The sequence below is a fragment of the Harpia harpyja genome, chromosome 12 (genome assembly GCF_026419915.1).
Source record: "Harpia harpyja isolate bHarHar1 chromosome 12, bHarHar1 primary haplotype, whole genome shotgun sequence".
NCBI lineage: Eukaryota > Metazoa > Chordata > Aves > Accipitriformes > Accipitridae > Harpia > Harpia harpyja.
The window spans coordinates 11714746-11739606 of NC_068951.1; the positions used below are offsets into that span (position 1 = coordinate 11714746).

Genomic DNA, 24861 nt, shown 5'->3' on the forward strand with positions numbered 1-24861 from the left:
ATTGTGCAAATCTAATTTCTCTTACAAATTGATGAAATGCTAGCACGGTTGCATGGGAAAGTTGGGAAATGAATCCCTAGGAGACAAGACCCAGGGGGCAAGTACGGAGGACCCAATGTATATTGTGCTACAGAGACAGACCGAAGCAAAGCACAACCCCTTGTGATATTTTCACTAAGGCAGAGGTGGGGATTTTTGGGGAGGTCTGACTCAGGATTCTTAGAGCACTTGAACCACTGCACTCAGTTCAACTTTTGTGTGCTTGCTTTTTTATACATTAATGAAGACAACCAGAAACTCTCTCCTTACGATAAAATAGGAGAAGAAGTATTAGGAGAAGGACTTGAGGGTTAGGGATGCTGCTGGAAATGACTTTGGATTTGATTTGGTTTCACATTGGCACAGTCCTTGATGAGAACAAAACGTAACTGCCCGGAGCGCGACTCTGGCACAGCAGTTAGTTTGATTTTGCCCATTTCGTCACGCACTTAACTGTTCTATCTCTTTCTTTTGTTGTTGCAGATAAAGAGTTAGGAGTCAGTACGCTAGCTGAAAATGACGACCCTGGTGCTAGGGGCCCAGCTGTCCCGAAAATATCAGGATTAGAAAGGAGTCAAGAGAAGAGCCAGGACAGCAGTAAAGACCCCATACTTGAGCCTGTGGTGCCTAAAGACCCTTGTCCTCAGGTGACACAGCCTTTGGCCCAGCCCCAGTTGGAGCCGCAGCCTGAGGCACCCTGCCCCAGCCCTGCGCTCGCCCCGCGGCCGGAGGCCCCTGCCCAGCCGCCCCCGCCGCAAGCCGCCCAGCTGCCACCAGCCCCAGAAGAAGCCGCCCGCCTGCCTGCGCCGCAGCTGCCCGTCCAGCACCTGCCCCGGCCGCAGTCGCCGGTGCAGCCGGCCCATCCAAACCTCCCTCCGGTGCAGCCCCATCCGGCCTCTCAGAGCCTGTCGCAGCCACTCTCTGCCTATAACAGCAGCAGTTTAAGCCTCAACAGCTTAAGGTAGGCAAACAGAAATGCATGCGCGCTGAAGCCCCGTGTCTCTGCAGACTTGCTGCCTGGTGGCGATGCTTTACCGTGCCTGGAGGAAGTGGAGATGAATTAGCTAAAGGAGAGAAGTGGCAGCACATCCCGTCCCATCACTGGGGAATAAAGGGGACTTTGTGCATTTAACTGTAATTCCTTCCCTGAAATGAGCCAGGATCACTTTATTTCTGATCTAGCGTTCCCATAAATGTTAGGTATTCTCAAGCACTTCATTAATTTGCTTTTACTTTTCCTGCCTGTCACTGTAGACTCGGGTTTTTGGAGGGGATTTTATGCAATATGGACCAGGGGAAGAAAATCCCAATTCTTGCAGGTTGGGCTGCTCTCTGAAGGCTAACTTCTTTTACCCTCCCATCCCTGTAAACATCTTCTGATTTCTCCAGCTACTGACAAGCCCTAGAGCAAGAAGTATGATAGAGCTGCTGTTGGCCCTGCTGACAGCCTAGCACAAACGGTCTTGCCCCAGTGACTTTAAAGCTTAATTTTTTCCTGCACTGCTGACACCTTGCAGTCTTCAATGTTTTTCTCTTCACCTGGCCACAGTGAGATAAAACTCTGCCTTTTATAGGGGGATAACAAAGATGAACAGAGAGATTAAACAACAGGAGCCCATGACGTCTCTGTGAGTCAGGGACCTCAGGTTTCCCCTGCTCTAAGCTAATGCTGTCAGTACTAGGTCATCTTCACCAAATCTGAGCTTCCAGCAGGAAGATGGTGTCCTTCAAGACCTGGTGAACCATCCTTATGGTTGCTTCAGGGTTTGACTAAAGACTGGGAGGTGTTTAAGACCTTGATTTATTTTTAACCAAGTTGGTATTGCTTGTCTTTAAAAATCACTGCAATAGAAGCATGTCATTACTTGAAATAATGACAAGTAGAATTAAGCATTACGTGAATATATTTTAAATACTCATTAGTAGGAAACGAAACCTGAAAAATTGCAACCAATGTAATCACAAATATTTATTTTGCTGACTCATCTTCTCTATATTGTGGGGGTAGAGGCATTAATTGTACAATAAGCATATATCCATTGTTGCCTTCTCAACTTCGTTTCACATTTTCTGCAGTCTTTCGTCTTACTAAGTCATAGCAAAAAAAACCCTAAACTTTTATTAATGCAGTGATCACTGATTTTGAGCTTCGTTTGCCTGAAAACACAAGTTGGAAGCAGTCATGTAGAAAGGACCTGATAATTAAGTAACGAATGCACAGGGTTGATTACTCCTCTGTGTGTCATTCCTGTGTTGGTGGAGGACAGAATATCAGCCTCTTAGAGAAAGGGAGAATATGTCTTGGGTTTTGGTGTGGAGAGACCACAGGAAGTAAAAGATACTAGAAAAGGTACAGCAGATGGTTGGAGAAAGGAGTATCACCATGGTATTGCTAGAAAAGTAGAATAGTAACTTGCATTTATAATGTATAACTTAGATTAGTAATGTGTTTAACGTGGGCCACACATAGCTTGGTGGGGTTGTGTATGTGTACATTTGGAGCTTTTCTCTCTTCCATGCAACACTTAATTGCTTTTCTTTTCATTAACAGCAGCAGCAGAAGCAGCACTCCTGCCAAGACTCAGGCCCCTCCTCCACACATATCTCACCACCCCTCAGCCTCACCATTCCCCCTCTCTTTACCCAGCCACAGCCCGCTGCATACCTTCACGCCCACCCTCCAGCCCCCCGCACACCCACATCACCCCAATATGTTTGCCCCTCCTACGGCTTTGCCTCCTCCACCTCCATTGACGTCAGGGACACTGCAGGTTCCAGGACACCCAGCTGGTAGTACTTACTCAGGTAAGAGACAGATGGATCATGACCTGAGCATGTCTAGCGTAGCGTAGGAAGTCAATTCTCCAGTTTTAGTCAGAATAATTCCTTTTGGTCCATTAGATGGGAGCTGTTCGTTGGGTAGAAGCTGTACTCATTGCTGAATGATTTGGAGTGATATCAAAGCCAAAAACACTAGAGATACCCAATGACATGTCTTCTGCCCTGGGAATGAATATTTTTGGAAGGCCGTGCTTTTTCCATGTCTATTTTTTTCTCCCCGTGGTAAAAACACTAGAGTTCGTAATGTGCCCACACAGAATATGTGACCCCCCTGAGCGAATGTCTTTGCTGCAGTTGTGGTCTGTGCTCAGCCTTGCTTCCCTGGCTAGAGGAAAGGTCTCCAGTGGCTGTGCACACAGCGGTCCTGAGCTCGTATACGTGCAAGGGTTTGGGGGAACAGGGTGGAGATGTAGAGATTTTTATCAGTGGAGAGAATGGTGGTCTTTTAGACTTGGACTGTGGGGAGTTGTGAAGTGTCTGTTCTTCCTGGGTCACTGAGAGGGAACTGGGGGAAGAAAATGGAGGATTTTCAGCATTTGAGTAACATCATTTTGTGTCCATGCAGCAGGGTACTCATGTTAGCAGCAGCCACTTGATGTTTACTCTCACTCCAGCTTACCTGTACCTCCTCACCTATTTAGGACTATGTCCATGTCCATACAAATTCAGGGAGAACCCTCAGGTTAATGCTCAGAGGAATGCTGTAGTGAAGACAGGCTTGGTGAGAGAGGGGAAAGGGAGACTTTCGTCTGTTTCTGAGGCCTTTGGGGAAGATCCGAGGGAGCTTTCTTACCCTGTATAGTGTTGTGATTTACCACCAGGAAGTTTTAAATACAGCGTTGCTACCACCACAAAACGTAAGTGGCACAAGGTCTGGAAAAGCCCCTGAGCTCACGGGGGGTTGTTTTGCTGTTTGTATTTCAGAACAAGATCTTCTCCGTCAGGAACTAAACACGCGATTTTTGGCCTCGCAGAGTGCAGATCGTGGGGCCTCCCTCGGCCCGCCACCGTACTTGAGGACCGAGTTCCACCAGCACCAGCACCAGCACCAGCACACACACCAACACACACACCAGCACACCTTCACGCCTTTCCCTCACGCCATCCCACCCACTGCCATCATGCCAACGCCAGCACCGCCCATGGTGCGTACCCCAGGCAGAAATGTGAGGATAAGTAGAGCACAACTCTATTCTTTATTACAAAAATTTAAGAATTTCCCAGGTTGTGGGGAAGGAGTACTCTGCTGTCCAGGTGTGGTTGGGTAGGAGAGGAATGGCTGTCCCTTCCTCATGATTGTCACATGTGCCATAGGTTCAGGTGGCAGCGCAGGGGCTGAAGGACCAGGCTGCTGGCTGAAAGGGCACTCGTAAGTGGGACTTCCCAGTGCTTGGAGTGGTGCACTCTGGTGCTTCCTCCATTTTCCTGTCTCGTAAAGACCTTGGTTTACCTTGAAGAAAGAAAAATCCTAAAGCTTCATTGGAAACTAATTTTCTGCATATTTCTTCCTCTCTGTTGGTTGCCAAATAATAGAGAAGTAGTCTTCTATTTTACCAACAGAACTAGAGCAAAGAAATATAAAGTAACTAGTTTGTGCTTTGATCCCTTTGCAGTTTGACAAATACCCTACAAAAGTTGACCCCTTCTACCGTCACAGTGTGAGTTTATTACTCTGTTTAAAACTGACTTAACTGCTTTTCTGTGGTGGGTTGGGATCACCACTCAATCAGTGGCACAATGTCGAATCTCTCCCTAATCATCACTCCAGGATTTACCATTATCGTTCTTGGTTGCTTTGGCTTTTGAAGGCTTGCATTCATGGTGCTTGTTTCTGATAAAGATGCAGTATCAGCTTTTCCAATCAAAAGATCTCTTGCTCATACACCATTTGAAGACAGGTTTGATGTGAAAAAGATGAGACAGAAGAGCTGACTCTTACATGAAGCAGGAGAGAGCAGTAATTTCATCACTGTGTTTCAGTTGTGCCACAAACCCTTAGACTGATATTTTTCCTAAGAAACTTGAAATGACAAACTATCATACAAATCCTTCAGGGACAGATAATCTAATAGTTTTCCTAATAGATCATATTTTGGTTTATAAAATCTGAAAACTTGTCTTATTCTTCAGATTTCAAAGGCACATCTGATCCACTGGGCTTGTTATGTTTTGAAAGCTCTGTTTGATGACAGCAACATGTATCCAGCTATGCACTAGATGTGTTTATCTAAGAGCTACCAAAAATGTTACTTATTGAGATGAACTGATTTTTAATATTCCAGTTAATTGTGAAGCTTCTGCTCTTAAAGGGTTTGAATCTACTGATTCATTTGTTGCTGAAATATGGGTTGCATTCCTTCATCATATTGGCAGAGGCAGGTATCTGGTTGAATATGACAAGAATTTCTAAATCCAATAGTGATATTTTGATGAGAGAAGGAGTACTGCATCAGCACTCAGAAATTTGCAAAGCACTTGGCTTTATGTGTGTGTTTTGCTTAGAAGTGGAACTGGGCAAAAAAAACTGGTTAAGATGATAGTGTGATGCTTTCTGCTGTACCGATTAAACACAGTTCCTGCTAACAGCTCATGTCTGTAGTACATGTGAATAGTCCTATTAATTTCTGACACGTCATTTGAGTAACTTTAACTGTATGAGTGTGTTTGCAGGATCAGAGCTCTAGGAGTATTAGGCAAACATTTAAGCCTGTGATAATCACTTTTACTCCAAAGGGTAATGCTGCTCGTTTGCATCGTTTGCAAAATTGCACTCTTATTTGCTGAGCTTTACATGGATTCAAAAGATATATTATCATCAATGTGGCAAGTTGATTCAAGCAAGAACACGAAACTGGGAAATAGGTAAATGAATTTTAGACAAAGCACAGAAGTCGACATGTAATAATATAGGAAACATTGCAAAAGTCTCCAACTGTATATGCTTTTCAAATTCAGTGACTCTTATAAATCTGGCAGTTACCTGGATTGTAATGGTCATGCTATTACCCCCTTTAAAGTAAGGAAAGGCTTCACGTTGGTCTGTTAGCCAAGGAGCCATGCTATTGAACATGGCAGAGCTCCGCCAGCTGAGGTCTGGTCCACTATGCCTCTCCTGCCCTTCCTTCAGGAAAGGTTTGTCCTTGTGAAGCAGTTGCAAAATAATCACTGTTGCATCTGTTGGATATTTAGCAAGCTAATACCAGAAGATCAAGGTGATGGTGACAAATTACATTGGATTAACAGTCTTTCTTGAACTACAGCAAGGCCATACTAGCTAGGGTTTTTCAGTAATCTCTTCTACTATGACTATAGATTATCTAGGTAACAGAGGAACTGCTTGCTTCAGTTGCCTGAGCAGCTGCAGTATCAAAAAGCATACTTTTGCTGGCATAAGTGAATACCTGATAGGGGTTTTCCTCTTAGTAGAAATATTGTGAAGCTGTGGCACTTCCATAGACCTTTTCCTAGTGACAAGAGTTTCCACTACAGACCCACACCAAGAATTCAGACATCTTAAAAAAAGCTGGCAATGGTTTTAAAGCTTGTAAATGAACTTTGCAGGAGGACAAGGTCTGTTGGAGAGTTAAAATCAATCTGCTTTAGAATAGAGAACACAGCTCACGTAGAAGCTCATGCAGAAATTTAAAACAGTTTTCTTTCTTGGCACCTTTGATTTTACAATCATTTCTGTGGCGGGGGGCGGGGGGGAAGCTTACTGTAGCACAGTGAGGCATTACTTTTACCTACAGTTAACGCTGAGTCTAGTTTAGTGTTACATTGCACCTGGCCCCAGGAAAGCTGTGGGTACTACATTGTTCCCTGAAGAAAGCTAGAAGGGGAAAATGTTGCTCAAAAGAGAGGAAGAAGAAGGAAGCACTGACTGTGAAAGATGTATTGTGAAAACTGGAGGAATTTAACTGATACAAAGAGATCCTGGATATACAATATTTAGATTTTATTAATACTTCTGACCTTGAGGAAAGGTCACATTTAATTAACTTACCAGTTGTTACAAAACTCTAAGGAAAGTATTCCTTATTATTAGTCATAGCCAATAGAATATTAAGTATTACGTCTCTTTTCATTGTTTGGAATTAGTCCATTACACACAGAATTAAATGCAGAAGACACTGGAGGATTTAAAACACATTTTACTCATTAGAAGTTATTGTAAATGAGGACATGTGTCTCTTAATGATTTCTCAAATGCCTACAGTTCAGTATCACCTAATCTACAAATGCTTTCTGCATCATTGAATGAAGCAGGTCCAGATTAAATAGAATTAAAAACGACAATAGAAACATGTTATGAAAGGGGACTTGATACCATGCTTTTAAACTGAGAAAATCTTTTGCTACCTCTACAATACTGAAATATTTTCTCAGCTTTCAGTAAATATAAGACAAATAAATGATCTTGCAAGATAAGCTAGTGGAAGGAAAACCAAAGAAAAGCACATACATATGCCTAAACATGGCATAAACAAACTCATCAAAACCTTGCAATACTGATTTACTCTGGGATGTGATTTTCTCAGTGTTTGCCCACTCCACGTGTCCAGTCTTTTACTTTGCCCAGTCCTGCTTCTTTTCGATTGGCCATTAACTCATTTATTTTGATCTTAAAAGTAGCATACAGTAGATTGATTTTTGATTAGCTGTGTTCAGAGGTGAATTTGTATCAGCCAGATAACCCCTTCAGGTTTTTGGTTGGCAATACCAGCGGAGTTAGCAGCCATGCCCCATTAGATCTTGACTGAGGTTTCACAGCGAGAACATATTTGGAGTGTGATGCTTTGAACCCCCGACTCCTACCAGAAAGCAATTTTGTGTGTAATCTCAGCATTTTCTGTGGAATTGGGCGAGTAATCTGTGTTACAGCATGAGTAAAAGATTCACAGCCGGACCACAGAGACAAGATAAGATTTGGATGTTATGGTTTACTTGCTTGTTTCCCATGTGTTTGTCTGCATTAGTACAGAACCACTTTTTTTTTTTTTCCCCTAAATTCTCTTAGAACAGATACTTTGGGATCAGTGAGGTCAGTGGAGATGTGCACATTTTTATGCTTAGTAGTCTGTCTTTATAAGAACACTACCCTAAATTTGGGGGGGTGGGGGGGTTGTGCCTCAGTGTTTTGTTTAAATAATAATTTTTGAACAAATCAGTTTGCCTCTCTGCTAATATTAGATGTGGCAGGATATCCTCTCAGACAGGCTAATGAAGTAAGAATTGTGCATATTTTCATCATTTCCTACAGATACTGTTAAAATCCTAACGTACTAATAGAGTTTTAATGATACATTATCCTAGAACTCATATGGGGTTTTTTTCCCCTTTAACAGTAGTTTTCTGAGTCTTATTTGGCTCACTATTCTGCCTTTTCTCTTGAAATGGTTTGCAAACTGAAACCATTTAAAATGTATATCCAATTAAAAAATTAATAGTTGGGGGAAAAAAAAAAAGTCTCTTTTATGCTATGATGGCCTAATCCAGGGGACAGTTTGTTGCTTTATGATTTCGGAACTGCTTTTAAGCTCTAAACGTCATGACATTTGTGAACATTTCATTGACTGCTTTAACTAACATTGTTGCAACAAGATCACTTCTTCAATGCTTCTCAGTTTTCTCCATGTACCATTTCCGTAATATTATGTAGGAATGCTTTCTCTGTCTTGTTCAACTTCCTGTCTTCATTTTGACATGCGCTTGTATTTATGTTGTTCTATCTTTTTGTTACAGCTGTTTCACTCCTATCCTCCAGCTGTATCAGGTATTCCTCCTATGATTCCTCCAACTGGCCCCTTTGGCTCACTACAAGGAGCATTTCAACCCAAGGTAAGAAATACTCCAGTATGCTGGTGGTGTGAGCGAGGTTAGGTTTAGGGTTAGCATGTGCTTCAGATTCTGGAGCAATTGAGATCTGAGTTACAGCCTAATTCCACAGAGGACAATTGGCTTTTTCCAAATTTACTACAAAGAAGTTATTTCTCATTAGGTTCAGATATATTTACATGCATTTTTAAAAAAAATTCTATATAATGGCATAGTTAACTTTAGAAGCAGTATAATTAGTTCTCAGGTAGTATGCATTAATGTAAGGTCATGTAATAATCAAGATTTTAAGAAACCATGATCATTATTGTTTACTCATTTCCATAATTATCTCACAGCTCCACCACAATGCAATACACTGATTTAGTTCTCCTCTCATTTGTGATAGCTAGGATAGATAAATGTGATGAGTTTGGGGGTTTTTTTCTTTTGTTTCCATGAAGTCACTCTTGATTTATAAGTGGGAGGAAATCATATTCTGTAGTCTGTAGTCTTTGCAACTAAAGACTGAAATCAGGACTGAAATTTCTGCAGAGAAGACACTTTTCTTAAATTGGCCCATCCACTGTAATGACTGAATATGTAAATTGCAGTTCATTAGTGGAATTCTTCGTATGTATGGTAATCAGACTGTTAACAAGTCTGTTACTTAATTGTTAGTTATACTGTAGCTGATTTCTTTTTTTCTTCATTTTAATGTAGGAAGAAGCTCTGTCTAAATGTTTTTTGTTTGGGGTTTTTTTTTTCCCACAAAGCTGCATTTTGTTATATTAGCTGAATATTTACATTCAAATCATGGGAAGAGCTTTAATCTTTTTCAGCTGGATGTTGCTTTTTCCCGATATCTGTATGGTAACAGTTCATTGTGGATGGAGTTCAGATCCTTGTACAGTGACTAAACAGATTACTGATGCTTTGTGCATTGACAGTCAGGTTAGCAGTTTTAGCCAGTTCCAGTGCATTGCTGATAAGCAGCAGAGCACAAGCTTGGTCCTCCAAATACTGCTTTAGATGCCGTATCATAAGTACGTCACTAATCAGGTTTTCGATAGTGGAAAGATTTTCCAGTGTAAACAGTCACTGTTCCCTCACGTGTTTTGGATTAAAGTAATGGGAAGTTGGTGGACAATGACAGTCTGAAAATTGAGATGATAATATGTACATTACTAAGTGGATTATAATGGTTATCCTTTCCTCTTTAAAAAGTTTATCTTCATTGCTTAGGCAATGTTAATGATAAAGAAGTATTATTTTTCACTTTCTGTTGCTTTTATGTGTTGTGTTACTCAGTAATGCTGTCTTTCCTTGTGGTATTTCTAGACTTCCAATCCTATTGATGTTGCAGCCAGACCTGGAACTGTCCCACATACCCTTCTACAGAAAGATCCACGGGTCTGTAGAAAATGTTGTATTTTTCTCAAGTAAAGCTTATTCCCCCTGAAAACCTTCAATGCTAGAGCTACCATCTTCAATATGTCCCAATTAACATCCTAAAACTAAAGCTTAGTCTGAACTGTTTTAAGTCAATGAGAACTAGAGAAGTTGTATGAGAGCAATTTAAATCCCAGTCCTTGCTTCTGCTCATCATTCGCAAAAGCACATAGATACTATGCAAAGGAAGAGCTCTTCCCTTGCTGTCAGCAGGCATCCCCACAAGCCTGGGGGTAAAGGCATAAAAGTCCAATTCAAGGTAGAAATGTACAAACCTCTTCAAGATTTATGTTTATGCTCTGTAATTGTTTTTAATGTGGGCAATGACAGTTATTCCCTTGGTTACTGTATCATTGATCGCACGAGTGAAATACGGTTGCACTTTATTGATTACTTGGCGCCTCTGGATTTTTGAGTTCTAGCATATGTGAACAGCATTTATTGTCTCAGCACTTTGTCTCTTAACCTTTTTCTGTTCTTTGCGAATGCCCATGGGTTGTTTGCATGTTTGAATTAATATACATTGTTTGCAACGAGGAACATCATGCAGTCATATTTTTAGCAGAACTCTCTGACAAAAGCGACAGGGAGCTCTCCTTAAAAATCTGGGTTGTGGTATGGCTAAACTTTTAAGTACAGCAGAGGTGTTTTCTTTGGGTTATGCCAAGTTCCGGTACTTTGGTTTGCTCTGAATTGGTGCTGTAGTTGAGCTTTATACTGAAAGGAACCACGTTTTTTTGTTTCTGTTTTTTCTATCTAATTGAAAAAATAACTAGAGCCTCCCATCATTAAGTCATTTAGCTTTACGCTGCCTTTCAACTTGTAGCGTAGTTTCAAGTATTTCAGGATGATGTATTGTGCCATCACTGCATCTACAAAGTACCTCTTACACCTATAAATCTCCTTCAGTATTGCATTTCAAAAAAGAAAATCCAAAACAAGTAAGAAATACCCAATAGATTGAATTTATTTTCCAGCATTAATTGATGAAATGTGAGCAGAAAAGGAGAATAAGAAAATAATCTACCCCAAAAAACCAGGCCACACAAAAAAATAATAATGAGAAAATGGTTTTTTATACAGCCCTTGTTTACCAACATCTGTTGCAGCGTGAAAAATACTTAAGGCAAAGCCATTTATGACAGAGAACACATCAGGCAAGCAGTCAGTCAGTAATGGCTATGTGAATGTTCAAGTCCATACCAGACATTTCATACCATAGCCGTTGAACAGACACAGTCACTGGTTTGCAGGGGCACATCTGAAACACCATTCCATCCCGTTCCAACTCAATTCGTGGGATCAAGCCTGGGAAGAAGGGGCCCTGTCCACTATCCAATCTTCTCATGAGCTGAGCAGCTTTGAAAGATGAGAACAGAAGTTTGCCCAAAGGATAGATCTGTGTTTTTCTTCAGAGTAGTTAACCAGCCATTTTTGTAGCATTAAATCAATAAATTAACGATGATGCCAGAGGACAGAGCACTCTGTGTGAGGCTTGTTTAGTTGCTTGTCAACACTTAGGTACAACAGCCGTGGGGGGAGGGAGACCAGCTCGAATACGGAGGCTAAGGACTAATTATTATCCGAAAGGGCTTCATTTGAAAGTAAAATTATAACATTTTAATTTCATCTCTTAATGAAGCAATACAAATTTGTTAATTAGAGCAATTGTTTGAGTGACAGGCATGTAACCAAGCTGTCATTTCTTCTTCACAGTTGACAGATCCGTTCAGGCCCATGTTGAGGGTAAGAAATCTTCTTGTGATACAGTTTGTCAGGCTTGTCTCAGTCCCCACCGGGTTAAAGCAGCAGACTAATTATAAAGCAATGCCGTGTTTCATCTTGGGTATTTTACACCGTGTTTGCTGAGCAGCATGGTCAGTCCTTCTTTGTGTGCATCTTGTGGTCACTCAAGGAAAATACACAGTTTCAAAGTTGGAAGTTTTCTGTTCTTCTCATGCAACCCCCTAGCACAAATACTAGAGGTTAAATATTGATAATCCTTCTGTCATGCTGGCTTAGCAGGTTTCCTGAGCCAAATCCTGGAGACCTACCCTGGCAGTGATCCCCTGTCATTTCACTGCAGACTGAAGGATTTTGCTTTTCATTATTTACCTTGTGTTTTCAGTGTTATTCAGTATGGTACCTCCTACCGAAGTATCTTACTGTCAAGTGTAGAGACAATCCACTTCAAACACAAAGTATTTTGGAAATAAGGATCAAAAGATCAGTCTTTAGTGATCCAAGAGAGGGTTTTTTGTTGATTTTTCAACATGTTCAAGAAGGTCTAGATTTTGATCGAACCAACCAAGTGAACTTACTAAATCACTAGCACAGCCAGTTGCTGTGAATAAGCAAAAGGCTTGAGTTTAGGGCAGTATGTGTGTGAGATGGGTTTTATTTTTCTGTGTTTTCAGTTGTTGGTTGTTATACACCAAGAAATAGAAGGCAGACCATATGCCATAGTTTGTGAAACATTTAAATTACCAGTAGCTTGAGGACCTTCTTGAATTCCTGTGATTATTTTTAAATCTGCAGGAATCATTAGATGTGTAGTTAATTACAGACCTCTAAATAACAAAATTGGAGAAAGTATATCCTGAATGAGTCTTTTTCAGACAAGATTTCCAGATGTATTGGAAATGGAGTACAAAATCAACAAGAAAACCCAAATAGCACTCTGGTTCTTTCCTCCCTCTCTCCTCCCCATGACTTAAAAGCATGGTGGCAGGAAGGATGCAAAGAGCCTTCCCAAGCAGTGTGAATTGACTGACCTCCAATTTTTTCAGTATATTTATGCACCAGAATTTTGGAGTTACAGACCAGAAATTACATGTGGGAGTCAGATTCATTTTGAAAAACAGTGATCTTTTAAAGAGCTTTCATTTTCATCTTTTGATGGAAAGGCTAGTCTTAGAATAGCTGCACTTCCAGAAATGAAGGCAATGTACAATTGTAAAGCAATCCAGCTACGCAGAGCAGCTGCCGACTGGAAGACAGTTTCATTCATTTCAGCAACACACGCTGCATTCTCAGCCAGTGGCATCAGAAGATTACAAAAGTGCGTAAAACCCGAGCATGAGTTTATTTGAAGAAGAGAGTGACCAGGGGCATTCCTGGATATCCAGATAAACTTGTTAGCAAGGGACAAATTCTTTGCATTTCTGCTTTCCCAAGAGGATGGAGAGGGAAGGCACCGAGGGGAGACCCTTTGCTTTCAATTGTCTTGGCGTGGGGAATCCCTTAGACGGGGCTAAGAGTTGGCAAGAGTTGCTAGAACTAGAGGAAAGCATCACAGGTTTTTGAAAGTTACTGATTCATGTTGTATCCCTTTGTTTTTTCCAGAAACCTGGAAAGTGGTGTGCTATGCATGTTCACATCGCCTGGCAGATATACCATCATCAACAGAAAGTCAAGGTCAGTCTTTTGAGCACGCATGAATTTCAGATGAATTGCACAGTGCAAACCTGTGAGAGGAAAGGTTTGCCTCTCGCTGTTAGCAGTTCTGTGCCATGGCTAATGCCTTGTTAAAGTAACCTTATGTAGCATTAAGCATAACCTTCTGTTTCATAGTGATGGTATGTTGGAATTAAAAACCTAAAGGTAGAGTCTCAAAGGAATGTCTGTGATGCCTCGCAGCAAGGACACCAGATCTTAGGTGATAACAACCAGTTTGTAGCTAGGAAGAGCTAAATCGGTGTGCCTCTGAGCTACAACATTGCTTTTATTTGTGGCTGAGGACACAGTCACATCAAGATGAATTTTTTTTAAGTCTGGAGAAGCTAGGCACATGTATCCCATTCCTCTTATTAATGTTCACGGACAGAAGATGGCACAGGAAGAGTTCTCCTGTCCCTAAGATGCTTTATCCAGTGTGGCTGCACAGGCTCCCCTCGGTCTTTTTACAACCCATCTCATAGCCGGAGGTTGGCACCTGTATGTGTCTGGGCTGGTCGGGCAGACAAAGCCTCTCAGATGAAGTAATGTTATCCAGACACTGCCTCATTGCACTGAAGGTGTAGGGGTGGAAATCTTTTCTTTGTTATACATGTTTTGAGACTTCAAGGGTAAGAGCCATGGCCAGTTTAGGTTATCCTGAAACAGACGTCAGAGGAAAACAAATAATGTGTTCATTTAATAGTTACGGTATTTCCGTTCTTACTTTAACTGTATTTTCATTGCACTCGGACTCTGTGAAGAAGGTTTCTTTCCCTTTATAATATTTTCACTGTACTTGTCACTGAAAAATTCTCTGTGGCTCCTGAAGTTTTTCAGTAAGTCAGGAAAGGTTGGTGTTCTTCACTGTTCATACTTGTACTTCAGGAGTCAATAGCTTGTGTTAGAAAGTAAAATTAACGAGGAGTCCATAGCACTTTGCAGTCTATGTGTGCAATTGAATTGTATAACGTAGTGCTATAAGAATATGAAGATGTTGAACAGCTACTAAAACCGGCAGCTAATAGAGTTTAAAAATAACCCTTTTAAACAAGGTTGACAGGTTAATTTGCTGCAGTAGACATATCTCTCTTCTCTGCTTCCTTATGTTTCCCCTGCTAGTGATCTTCATTCATCTTCCCATTATCAAAAAAGACAAGATTATAGACCTAGAAAGTTATATGTCCTTTTTTTTTATTTTATTGAAAAGGTATTTTCTTGAAATGAAATTATTGTTCCCATGCTATCTATGTCCTTTGAATCTTCCTTGATTTGATATTCAGAGAGAGGTCATACTGGTGTATTTATAACTCATAGTAAATGCCATTTTCATGCAGCCATTTCTTTTACCTAATACTTTTCCATCTTGCATGTTAAAAAACAGGAAAAAAGCCCAGAAGTACAGGGAAGGATGTTACTTGACTTTTTGAGGCTGTGCCTGATGATAATTTCAAGAATAATTGGGAAATGTATTTCACTATCTCAGTTCAGTCAAAAAATTAGGTATGGTCTACAGTCAGTAAGGCGAGTTGGTTTACGTCCCCATGGGCTGTCAGACTCCCACACGGGAATGAAGTCCTCCCCTCTGCATGCGTCCATGAAGTGTGAAATCTCTGGCTGAAGGCTCATACAGAATGATTTCTCCTTCTAGCCCAACGTTGTGAAGGTGCCTTTTCTTCTGCACAAGTTGAAGACGCTGCCTAACTGTAGAGCAGGGAATAAAATATATTTACTCACAGATTTCAAGTTGCATGCAGTGCCACCGGACTGCTTGCAAAGTATGGAAGAATTGGTAACTATCTGGCCTGCTAGTAATTGCTTGCAAAGGGCAACAGCAGACACTGAAGATGCAGGCAAGATAGGAAACTTTAACACACAACCTTCCTGACCCCAGGAAAAATTGCATGCAGCTGTGGATGCTGTTTGCCTGCCTATACCTCTGCACCAAGACACAGATCAGACCTGTGTAACCTGTCTGCACACCCAGGGAATTCCTCAGACAAAGCCAGGGGTTGCATACCAGCTCTGGGCACAAAGCAATTTTACACTCCTTAGACTGACCAGGGTGTTACTGGCCCAGATTCAACAGAGAATTTATGCTCCATAATTGGCCCTGTCTCTTTTAGAAAAGGCCTTATGGCCCAATCTAACATGCCATGAAATCAGTGCAGATATTTACATTGATTTTAGTGGGCCCCGAGTTAAGGTGTTACACATTTGCTGGACTTCAAATACATTTGTAAGGATTGTCATCAAGAGGAGTTGCTCTCCTGAACAGCAACTGGAGATAAAATAAATCTGATCAATTTTCCTTGGTACTATTTTAAGGTAAAGCAACACATTAAAAAATCTTCTAACACATCCATGATATTCCTGTTCCTCTTCAGACAGGGGATTTTTTCATTATTAGAAGAGCACCATTCATATAGCTGCAATTAAAGTTTCACCCAGCTTTTGCTATTCTGAGTAATGCCTGTCAGAGGTTTATAACTTGGTTGTTAAAAAAGAATAAAAAGAGTTCACAGAATAAAAATCTGGCACACAAGCTTCAACTGAGGCGTTTGTATTTTCTGAACTTTTTTTAATTACTAAAGCACTACAGTGTTACTTCCTTAAAAGATATGACCTTAACTTGGCCATCTTTTCCATTTCAATATTTTTGCAGGCCATTATCTCAAAGCATTGATAAAGCCTTCTTTTTTTTTTTTGCTTTTTTTTTTGTTCGGTTATTTTTTTTTGTTCTCATAGCTACATAGACATGTTACTAGCACTTGAAAAACAGCTACTAGGCATGCACATTAACTTGGTCATAACTTTTTAATATGCATATTTATATCATTGTAATAGTCTGTACTCTGAGCTGGCACAGTATTAAATACTGATTTATAAAGCGTAACATGCTCCAGAATTCCTGTTAAGATCTACTGGTTCAGTGTTACACATTTGTAAATCCTTTCAGCTGACCTGCACAATTAATCAGCAATCTGTGTTTTGGGAGTTCTGGCAGCACAAGTAATTGGGAATTTGGTTTTCCTCTGCATTCTATAAAACTATTGAATTAGGGACCACTAAAATGAGTACATGGCACAAAGAAGAGCCCACCCTTCATCCACTTACCATTTACCATACAGCTACCTCAGCAAATTTACCTTAAAAAAGAAAGCCTGCTCATTCTTATACCATATATGTACAGACAGTGACATACAGTGCTTTGAATTTGGAGTGCAAGCAGTCAAAATGGGACTTCAGTTCTTTAGACTCAAATATGCTTCATCTCTAATTTGATTCATTTTAGGCCCTAGCTTGTTCAGTTGCAGTCTGAGAGGGACTGAAAGATACACTGCATCAAGTGTTTCTTGATTGCAGCTTTGCATTTAAAAGTAATGGTTCTGGTGTCCATTGACTTGTCTCTGCCCTAACTGTCCAGCAAGGGATGCCTGCAGTGGGAAGAGAGGGTCAGCTGGCAGTTGTGCCTGTTACAGCTGATGCTTTCATCCAGCTTTTAACACTCCTGCCCACCTGGCATCAGGTCCAAATTAACATTTCTCTTCGGCTTTGTTGTTGTTATTTTTAGACAGACCTATTCTTACAGCTAAGCAAGTGTCTGAGGCCTCTTCAAAGATTTTTATGTTTGTTCTTTAAGTCAGGTCTGTACTGAAATGCTTTGCTCCAGAGGGCTGGATGTGAGCATATGTGAAAACACTGTTGAAGTTTGCGGGAAATGTGCATTGGGAGACAGATCTTTCTCTCTCTGCCTTAGATCCCCCTTCCAGGAAGACAGCTGTGCACCTATGCTCGGGGTCCCAAAAACTAATATTCTTGTTAAAACATCAGTTGGTGTGAATAAATTGCTATACCCACATCATTCTGAAAGTGCCTTTTACTGCTATCTTTTAGGACAGTCTCTTCCAAATCCTGTTTTACATTTCAGAAACAGATGCAGTCTGATCCGCACAAGCTGGACTTTGGCCTGAAACCTGAATTTCTGAGCAGGCCACCAGGCCCCAGCCTTTTTGGAGCCATCCACCACCCCCATGACCTGGCCCGGCCCTCGACTCTCTTCTCTACAGCCAGTGAGTACTGAGAAGTGAAATCTCCTTCTTGTGGCATGCTCATTAAAATGCTAATCCTTGCCGTGTTAAAAGGAAATTTCCCATATGCTTTGGCTTATGAACTCTCTGCAAGACATGCCAGGGGCTATTAGTCCATTTGATAAATATTTTCAAATTATTCTATATGCTTTTAAAAAAGCCCAACCTGCTGAAATGCCATACAGGTAGTAAATGGAGGAACATTTCTTCACACAGTGATGTCCGATGCATCATGGAGATAACAGGTTGGAAATAAGCTGTATTTCACATGCTCTTTTTTTTTTTTTTTCCCCTGTACTGAAACATTCCCACCCCCACCCCCCCTCACCCCTTATGCTCTAACTGGGGATTTCTGTTCAGAAAAGCCGCTGCTACTTGCATAGGATCCTGACCTGAGAAACCCCACTCAAGTCTACAGCAATCTCTGCTCACATGAGCTGCCATTTAAGAAATTATAGTCAAGCCCAGAGCACAGTGAGTCCCTTTCTGAGCTTTTGCTAGAAATTCACCCCTTTTGCTTTGTTTTGGCAGGTGGGGGTCATCCAGCCGGCACCCCTTTTGGCCCACCACCTCACCACAGCAACTTTCTCAACCCAGCTGCTCACTTAGGTACGTTCTCTCTGCAACTAACAGTGAATACAACGCAGAAGTAACACACACTGACCACTGAGACCATTAACGGTTTCCCATGTGGAGACTCTTTGAGTACCCCACCTACTTAACCTTTACAAATTGCGCATTTTAGCCATTTAATTTTAGCCATTAGCCAAGTAGCAGTTCTAAATACACATAATAGTATTGCTGACAGCATGTTTTGAAATACTTCTGAAAACGGTGTGGTCATTAGAGGAGCAGAGTGACAGGACTGCTTAAGTTTCACTGTAGTCATGTTTATAACCAGTCAAAAAAAATGCCTTAAGGTTAAGGCTTCCTTCAGTTCATAGAGGTGGGGTTTTTTTTCCTAACTCCTACTTAGATGTCTACTTTTCCATGTAAGTGAGTGGGAAAGATATCCTTAAAATACTGTGATCTGGCCTCAGATGTGTCTGTTAGTGAAAATTAGTGAATATGCATTTAAAAATGGAACCACCCAAGTTACCAAATGTTGTTATTTCCCTTCTAACTTACTGATGTTGTAATAAAGTGGTCTGCTGCCTGCGGGAGCATCCGAGATCAATACTCTAAATTGGCATTTTATTTTGCACAGGGAAGGATTTGGGAGGGTCACCAAATTGATACAGCAGACTAACAATGTAGGTTTGTCATTCTGCACTTAGCTGCCTATATAAAATGCTAGGTTTGGTCTTCCTTTTCTCTGTGCTGGTATTTATCAGAAGTAGTTTCATCAGAATTGTTAGACTTCTCCAAAATAATGTGAGAAGATAATTTACTTCATTCATGTGACTTATCTATAGCCTGTATGCATTAAGTACTAAAAAAAATTATTCCAATATTTTTCAGTCCATACTAGTTTTTTGTATAGTATTAGCAATAAATATCAAGAGAATTACAAAATGTTCGGGTCAGCATGACATATCGGTATAATAGGACATTTTATTTATATCCTGCCTATGGTTTAGGAGACATGGCCTGAAGGTGTTTGGAGCACAGTTGCCAGAGTTAATAATAGTCTTGCATTTCCTGAGAAAGACCGTGGAATTGAATCGGAAGGGAATAAAAGGAAATAAAAATGGAGATGTTTGCAGGTTTTAAATGAAGTAGCTACTTACGCTGAAGTACAGGCCTCAATGCCATGTATATTTTAACATCTTGTTTTCCTTTGAAGAGGAAGTTTTTCTAGTAAGATGATTGCATGCATACTGTCATTGAAAAAAAAAGGGGTTTTATGTCCCACCCCCTCACAATAACTGCTCTGTTGTGGGAGGATGATGCGCAACTACTGATGGGCACAGACCGAGCTTTCATGCAGACGTAATGCAGTTGGATAACACGCTAATGCTTTGTCATAATTACCAACATGCCAGTGAGCTTCAGCTGTTTCTGTTGGTTTGCAGAGCCTTTCAATCGACCGGCTTCCTTCAGTGGTCTCACTGCAGTGGGTAGTAATGCCTTCGGGGGACTTGGGAACCCGACAGTTAGTGAGTAACCTCTTTGTGTATGAATTCTTGTTTGCTGTGTAATTCAGGATATTGAGTGATGGTGACTATTTGCTGTCTTTTTTACCAGTTGCTTAGACCACATGCCACTAAGAGATGGGAATTTGAAAAGCCATCTTTTTCTTCTAAATAACAGCATTTTTTAGTCATGAGTAGATTATTTTGTAGTAGTTACTTAACAATTTGGGTTCAATGTAGTGCTAAATGTCACCATTACATCGTTCAATAAAAAAAAAAAAGAACCTATGAGTCTAAGGGAGTTTGTGAAATTTCTCATGATTTTGTTGCATGTTCAGAAATAGTTAATGTGTGCAGCATCCCTAGCTGTGGATGGGAACATTTTTTTTTTCCTTTCTCACCAGTAATCCAGGACATGTGCCTGGAAAAGATCACTAACCTGCATTTATTTGTCCAGGATCATCAACATTTCTCTAGATTTGGCCAGTCACAAAAGATCATCCTTTTAAAAATGAGTTTCTTTCTCCATACTTCAAATCTGGCATGATTTTGGTCACCTGTAATTTTACTTTGGTTCAGGATCAAACGCAACAAGTTCCATTATTTATAGTCCGTATAATGGTCATTTCCTGATGTTTCAAAAATGCTTTGAATGAGGATCATTGTCACTTTTATCTTACTATGTCATCCCTTGTCAATTTTATCCACAGCATTTCCCTTTCCAATTAAAACAGCTGTCAGATGCCTGCCCATTTTTAGGAATGAGACCCTCTAATGAATCTCTGTTAATTTCCTTTCCTTTTCCAGCTCCCAATAATATGTATTCATTTTAACTCTGAGTGCTGTAAAAGTTTTTTTGGTAAGTACCTTCACTAGAGCATACCTTTTTCTTAAACCTTTTTGTTTTCCACTTCACCATTTCAGCACCCAACTCAATGTTCGGCCACAAGGATGGCCCCAGTATGCAGAGCTTTAGCAACCCTCACGAGCCCTGGAACCGACTGCACCGAACTCCTCCTTCGTTCCCGACCCCTCCGCCCTGGCTGAAGCCAGGAGAGCTGGAGCGCAGTTCATCTGCTGCAGCTCATGACAGAGATAGAGATGTAGATAAACGAGACTCATCTGTTAGTAAAGATGACAAAGAAAGGTACGAAAGAACACTTCCAAGAATTGTCTAGTTCAAAGCTTGGGGCTCTGTTCCGCTTTTAACCCTTCCCAGCCTGGCACATTGTTAAACCAGAGCTTCAGTAGAGGGACATCTGGAGAGCTGACAGCATTGCTGCCTGCGACGCGAGGCACTACGGAAGATGCAGGTTTCTAACTCGAGTGTTTCCTACTGTATCTGTTTCTCTTCTCACTTGCACCGCACTTCATCAGAAGGAGCTTTGCTGGAGCAGAGTTCAGGCAGTGTCAAGTGAGAATAGAAGCAGATCCACATACTCTGTTAACCGTATGGGTTTCATTGTCATAGGTCTTTTGAAGACCTACCGTGTAGATAGGTGCCTGACAGGATGAAAAGAAGGATTATAAAGTCCATCAGACGCATATCTGCACCTTCAAATACTTAAATAACTTTGTAAATCAGACCTTGACTGCAAAAGAAGTAACGCTACCTTCCTTTTCAAAAATAGACTGACCAGGGGGACCACTGATAAACTTGTAAAATTATAACACTGTAAAATGCACCGGGTATGTCATGTTCCAGTACCACAGTAAGTTTCAGTGCATGCAGTCCATTAAATGAACCTTAATTCCCCTCAAAAAAGACACACACACATGCACTGCTGTTACACACCTTCAAGCACAGTTTTTATTCAGTGTTTTACATGGACTTGCACACTAACATGTCCAGGCTGGGAAGGGTTAATGGAAAGTAAAACCTGGTCATATTTTTTTTGTCAGGACTGTTCCCATTATACAGTTAACTCAGTAACAATTCCTCTTAACATTTAAGTACCAAATTATAAGAATTTGCCATTCAGCAAGTGTCATGCCTTCCTTGAAAAATGTAGAGAGGCTGATTTCAGCTTTTTCAGTTGTGGCTTAATGGCTTTCCTGTTAAGTTTGCACATTACTTACTACATAATGGCTATTTGTTTCTAATATTTTAACATAAAAGAATATTTAGGAGATGTGCTTTTCTGACTTCTCTGTCACTAACCCAAATATACGCATTAGTAGCCTATTCTAAAAGAAGTTATGCTAACACATTAGATATTCTAAAAATACATTTAAGAGCTTTTCTATGTTGTTGTAAAATGTGAAGAGCAAGTCAAACTACAGATCTTTTCACCTACATTTTCCATTTGGAATATTTTCTGTTTGGTAGCATAGCTTCATTATTTTCATGTCTGGTGTTAATGCTTCAAAATAAATTGCTGTTACAAATTGGGGATTCTGTCCTGCAAAACGCTTAAGCATGTGAGTAACTTTACTGGCTTGAATGGCAAAGCATTTTAGTTACTAATGATATGGGTAGTCTTTAGAATAATGTGATTATTTCAGTTGCTGTTTTGTTGTTTTCTTATGAAGTGTTCCTGCTGAAGAAAATCCCTTTCCGAAATACATTCCTTGCAAGCTGCTTTGGCATTGCCCGAACTCCATATCATAGCTCAGAACATATTTATTTTCAATAGTTTGAGAGCTTAAAAGTAAGCGTCATTCATACTTCATACTTCTGCACAATTATGGCTACCAGTTTAGTACAATGTTTTCACCGATTTAGTGTTGCTGTGCATCCGTCTGCGTGGTTTTGAAGAGTTCTACTTTGCAGCATGCTCAACACTGTTTCCTGTATGAGAAGATGCTGAGAATCCCTTCCTGCAGACGTGCTCCCTATGTAGATAATGTCTGGAGTAGTTTGCGAGCCTATTTTTTGTAATACCTATTATTTTACCTTCAGTGGCACCCAGCAGGGTGAGGATGTAGCCTTGCTTTCTAGTTGAGGTCCCAATCTCTGTTACCTATTTTAAGCAAATTTGTGCTAACAGGAAGAACTGGGAATCACACCTGGAGGTATGACTTCATCTCAAAATCATCCTGTCATCAAGGGTCTAACTTTATCAGCCCCAAAATGGGCCATCTAGCCAAAAGCATTCATCTAGATTTCTGCTGTTATCAGTGGACAGGTACCTCAGAGGTACATCTTAGCTTGGCTCTTCCCTATCTAAGATTGGTGTTAGAATAGGCTGCAATGAATCACTGGTCGCTCTTCTTGGATAAGCTGTATGGTCAGTGTACCACAGCACCCTCCCAGCTAGATGGAGATAAGGTAAATTCCTCAAGGTAGCTTAGATAATGTGAAACTACAAATTTGTGAACCTTTCCTAGGTGCAGAGCTGACTTGGGAGTTTCACTGCAATGTCCTGATACAGTCCCCACTTTCTCCTGGAACAGCTTTTGCAGCTGTGGAGGTTTTTTTGAGGACTCTCTTACTCCAGCCCAGCATTAGGAAAAAATCAGTAAAAATAGCTATTGTGAAAAACAGGATTTGTTCCTTCTCAGTGGTATTTTGTTTAAAAGATGTCACTGAGCAGTTCCATTGTAATAATGACATTTAAGTGTATGTAATCCTAGAGCGTTAAAAAAAACCACCCAAGAATCTATTGATCTTTTTATGAACATAAATGAGGCAAAGTACGGAGCATAAGATACTCAGTATTTTTCAGTGTAGCATACAGCCTCAAAACATACCTTACTTATTACTGAGTTCATGTCAGAACATGATCTTAAGTTTCTTCTTTGTGGAGACAGAGTCTTAGAGCTGTTCCCATATTATTAACCTAAGGAATCCTTGACACATCTGAGGATAAAAAATTATTCCCTCTCTGACCACTGAACTACATGTAGTTCACTTAAGTGAGCTATATAATCAATAGCCTCTTGAGAGAATACCATCACTGTAATTGAATAGGATGAAACTGGCAAAGGAATATGTTATTTTGGTTGCACATATATTTTTCTTTAGTTACAGAAAATACCTGTTATTTTCTCTAAATTTTATGTGTAATTTAAAATACATCAATTACATATAAAATTGATTAAATATCAGCAAAAGGAGTCAATGAGCTCTCCTAGTGAAATAAAACAATGAAGTGTGCCCTCTGAACTAGTCCCATGAGCAAAATAAATAAAAGACTAGGTATTGCAGAGTCTCCAAGCCAGTGCTTTCCACCAAAGTAAAAGAATCAAGTCTTCAAGTTGAGAAGCCTTCATTGGAGTGCCTTGACTTGGTCTCACTGTGTCCAAATCTGGAAGCTGTTAAATCAAATGCCTCAACCGTTGGTGGAAATCAAGAGGAAGGAAATTAGAGCCAGGACACAATTTCCAGACTGTTTAGGGCATAGTCAGTCAAAGCAGAACCTGATATCAAGGAGTTAATTGGTAGTCAGTGCAGACTAGGCGGTTCTGGTATCAAATGCTCTGTCTTAGAAATGTTTTCTAACAGTCACATTCTGGACTCTCTGAGGTCTCTCAGACATGGCACATAAAATGACAGTTTCAACAATTCAGTCTAGATACAGCAGAAGATGCATCTGGTGAGATTATAATAATGAGAGTTTCCTTTTCAAAGATATTTTTTCTGCAGTTATTGCATTTTCACCATCCAAAAGTACCTACAGGTAGAAATCTTATACAGTTCAGCTCAGCAGAAAAGTAGGTAGCAGAAATTGTATAGGTGAAGGAGCAAGTGTCCACTTCAGAGTCGTCGTCTGAGTTGCCCTTCAGCCAGCCAGTATTGCTCATCTTGTCCAGAGTGAGTTTCAACCTGCTGTCCTCATCAGAGCATGTTCAGGTTACACATTGCTAAGCAGAGGCTGCAGCATCCAAAGAGAAACCATGTAAACTTGAGCTGGTTGGGACTTCAGAGGGCCTCACTGCTTGTCCTTCACTTTTGCCTTTAACAGCACATTGTCCATCCATCACCCCGCATAGAACAGAATTTCCATGCTCAGCAGGCAGCATGTGTCCAACACTGAATATCTGGAGCTGTCTTTGTGGAGAGACTCCAACTCAGAGATCAATTGAAATTAGTGAGAGGTTAAAATCATTGGAACTGAGGAATTAGATTTACATTATGAATTCAATTCATTTTAAATAGGAAAGCTTTTTTA

General features: G+C 40.5%; 1 protein-coding gene across 6 annotated transcripts in view; it reads left to right on the forward strand.

The window, feature by feature from the left end:
• AUTS2 (activator of transcription and developmental regulator AUTS2) overlaps positions 1–24861 on the forward strand; it is an 800615-nt gene that overhangs the window by 771576 nt on the left and 4178 nt on the right. For 2 of the 6 annotated variants that reach the window (XM_052803416.1, XM_052803422.1), the window contains 12 exons: positions 523–1000; positions 2591–2844; positions 3805–4046; positions 4494–4538; positions 8623–8718; positions 10036–10107; positions 11863–11892; positions 13492–13563; positions 17513–17654; positions 18204–18281; positions 19688–19771; positions 20672–20894. In XM_052803416.1, coding sequence (XP_052659376.1) covers positions 523–1000; positions 2591–2844; positions 3805–4046; positions 4494–4538; positions 8623–8718; positions 10036–10107; positions 11863–11892; positions 13492–13563; positions 17513–17654; positions 18204–18281; positions 19688–19771; positions 20672–20894 — 1816 coding nt within the window. The remainder of the gene's footprint in view (positions 1–522; positions 1001–2590; positions 2845–3804; positions 4047–4493; positions 4539–8622; positions 8719–10035; positions 10108–11862; positions 11893–13491; positions 13564–17512; positions 17655–18203; positions 18282–19687; positions 19772–20671; positions 20895–24861) is intronic. The other 4 variants (XM_052803418.1, XM_052803419.1, XM_052803420.1 and 1 more) reach the window with 4 other exon arrangements.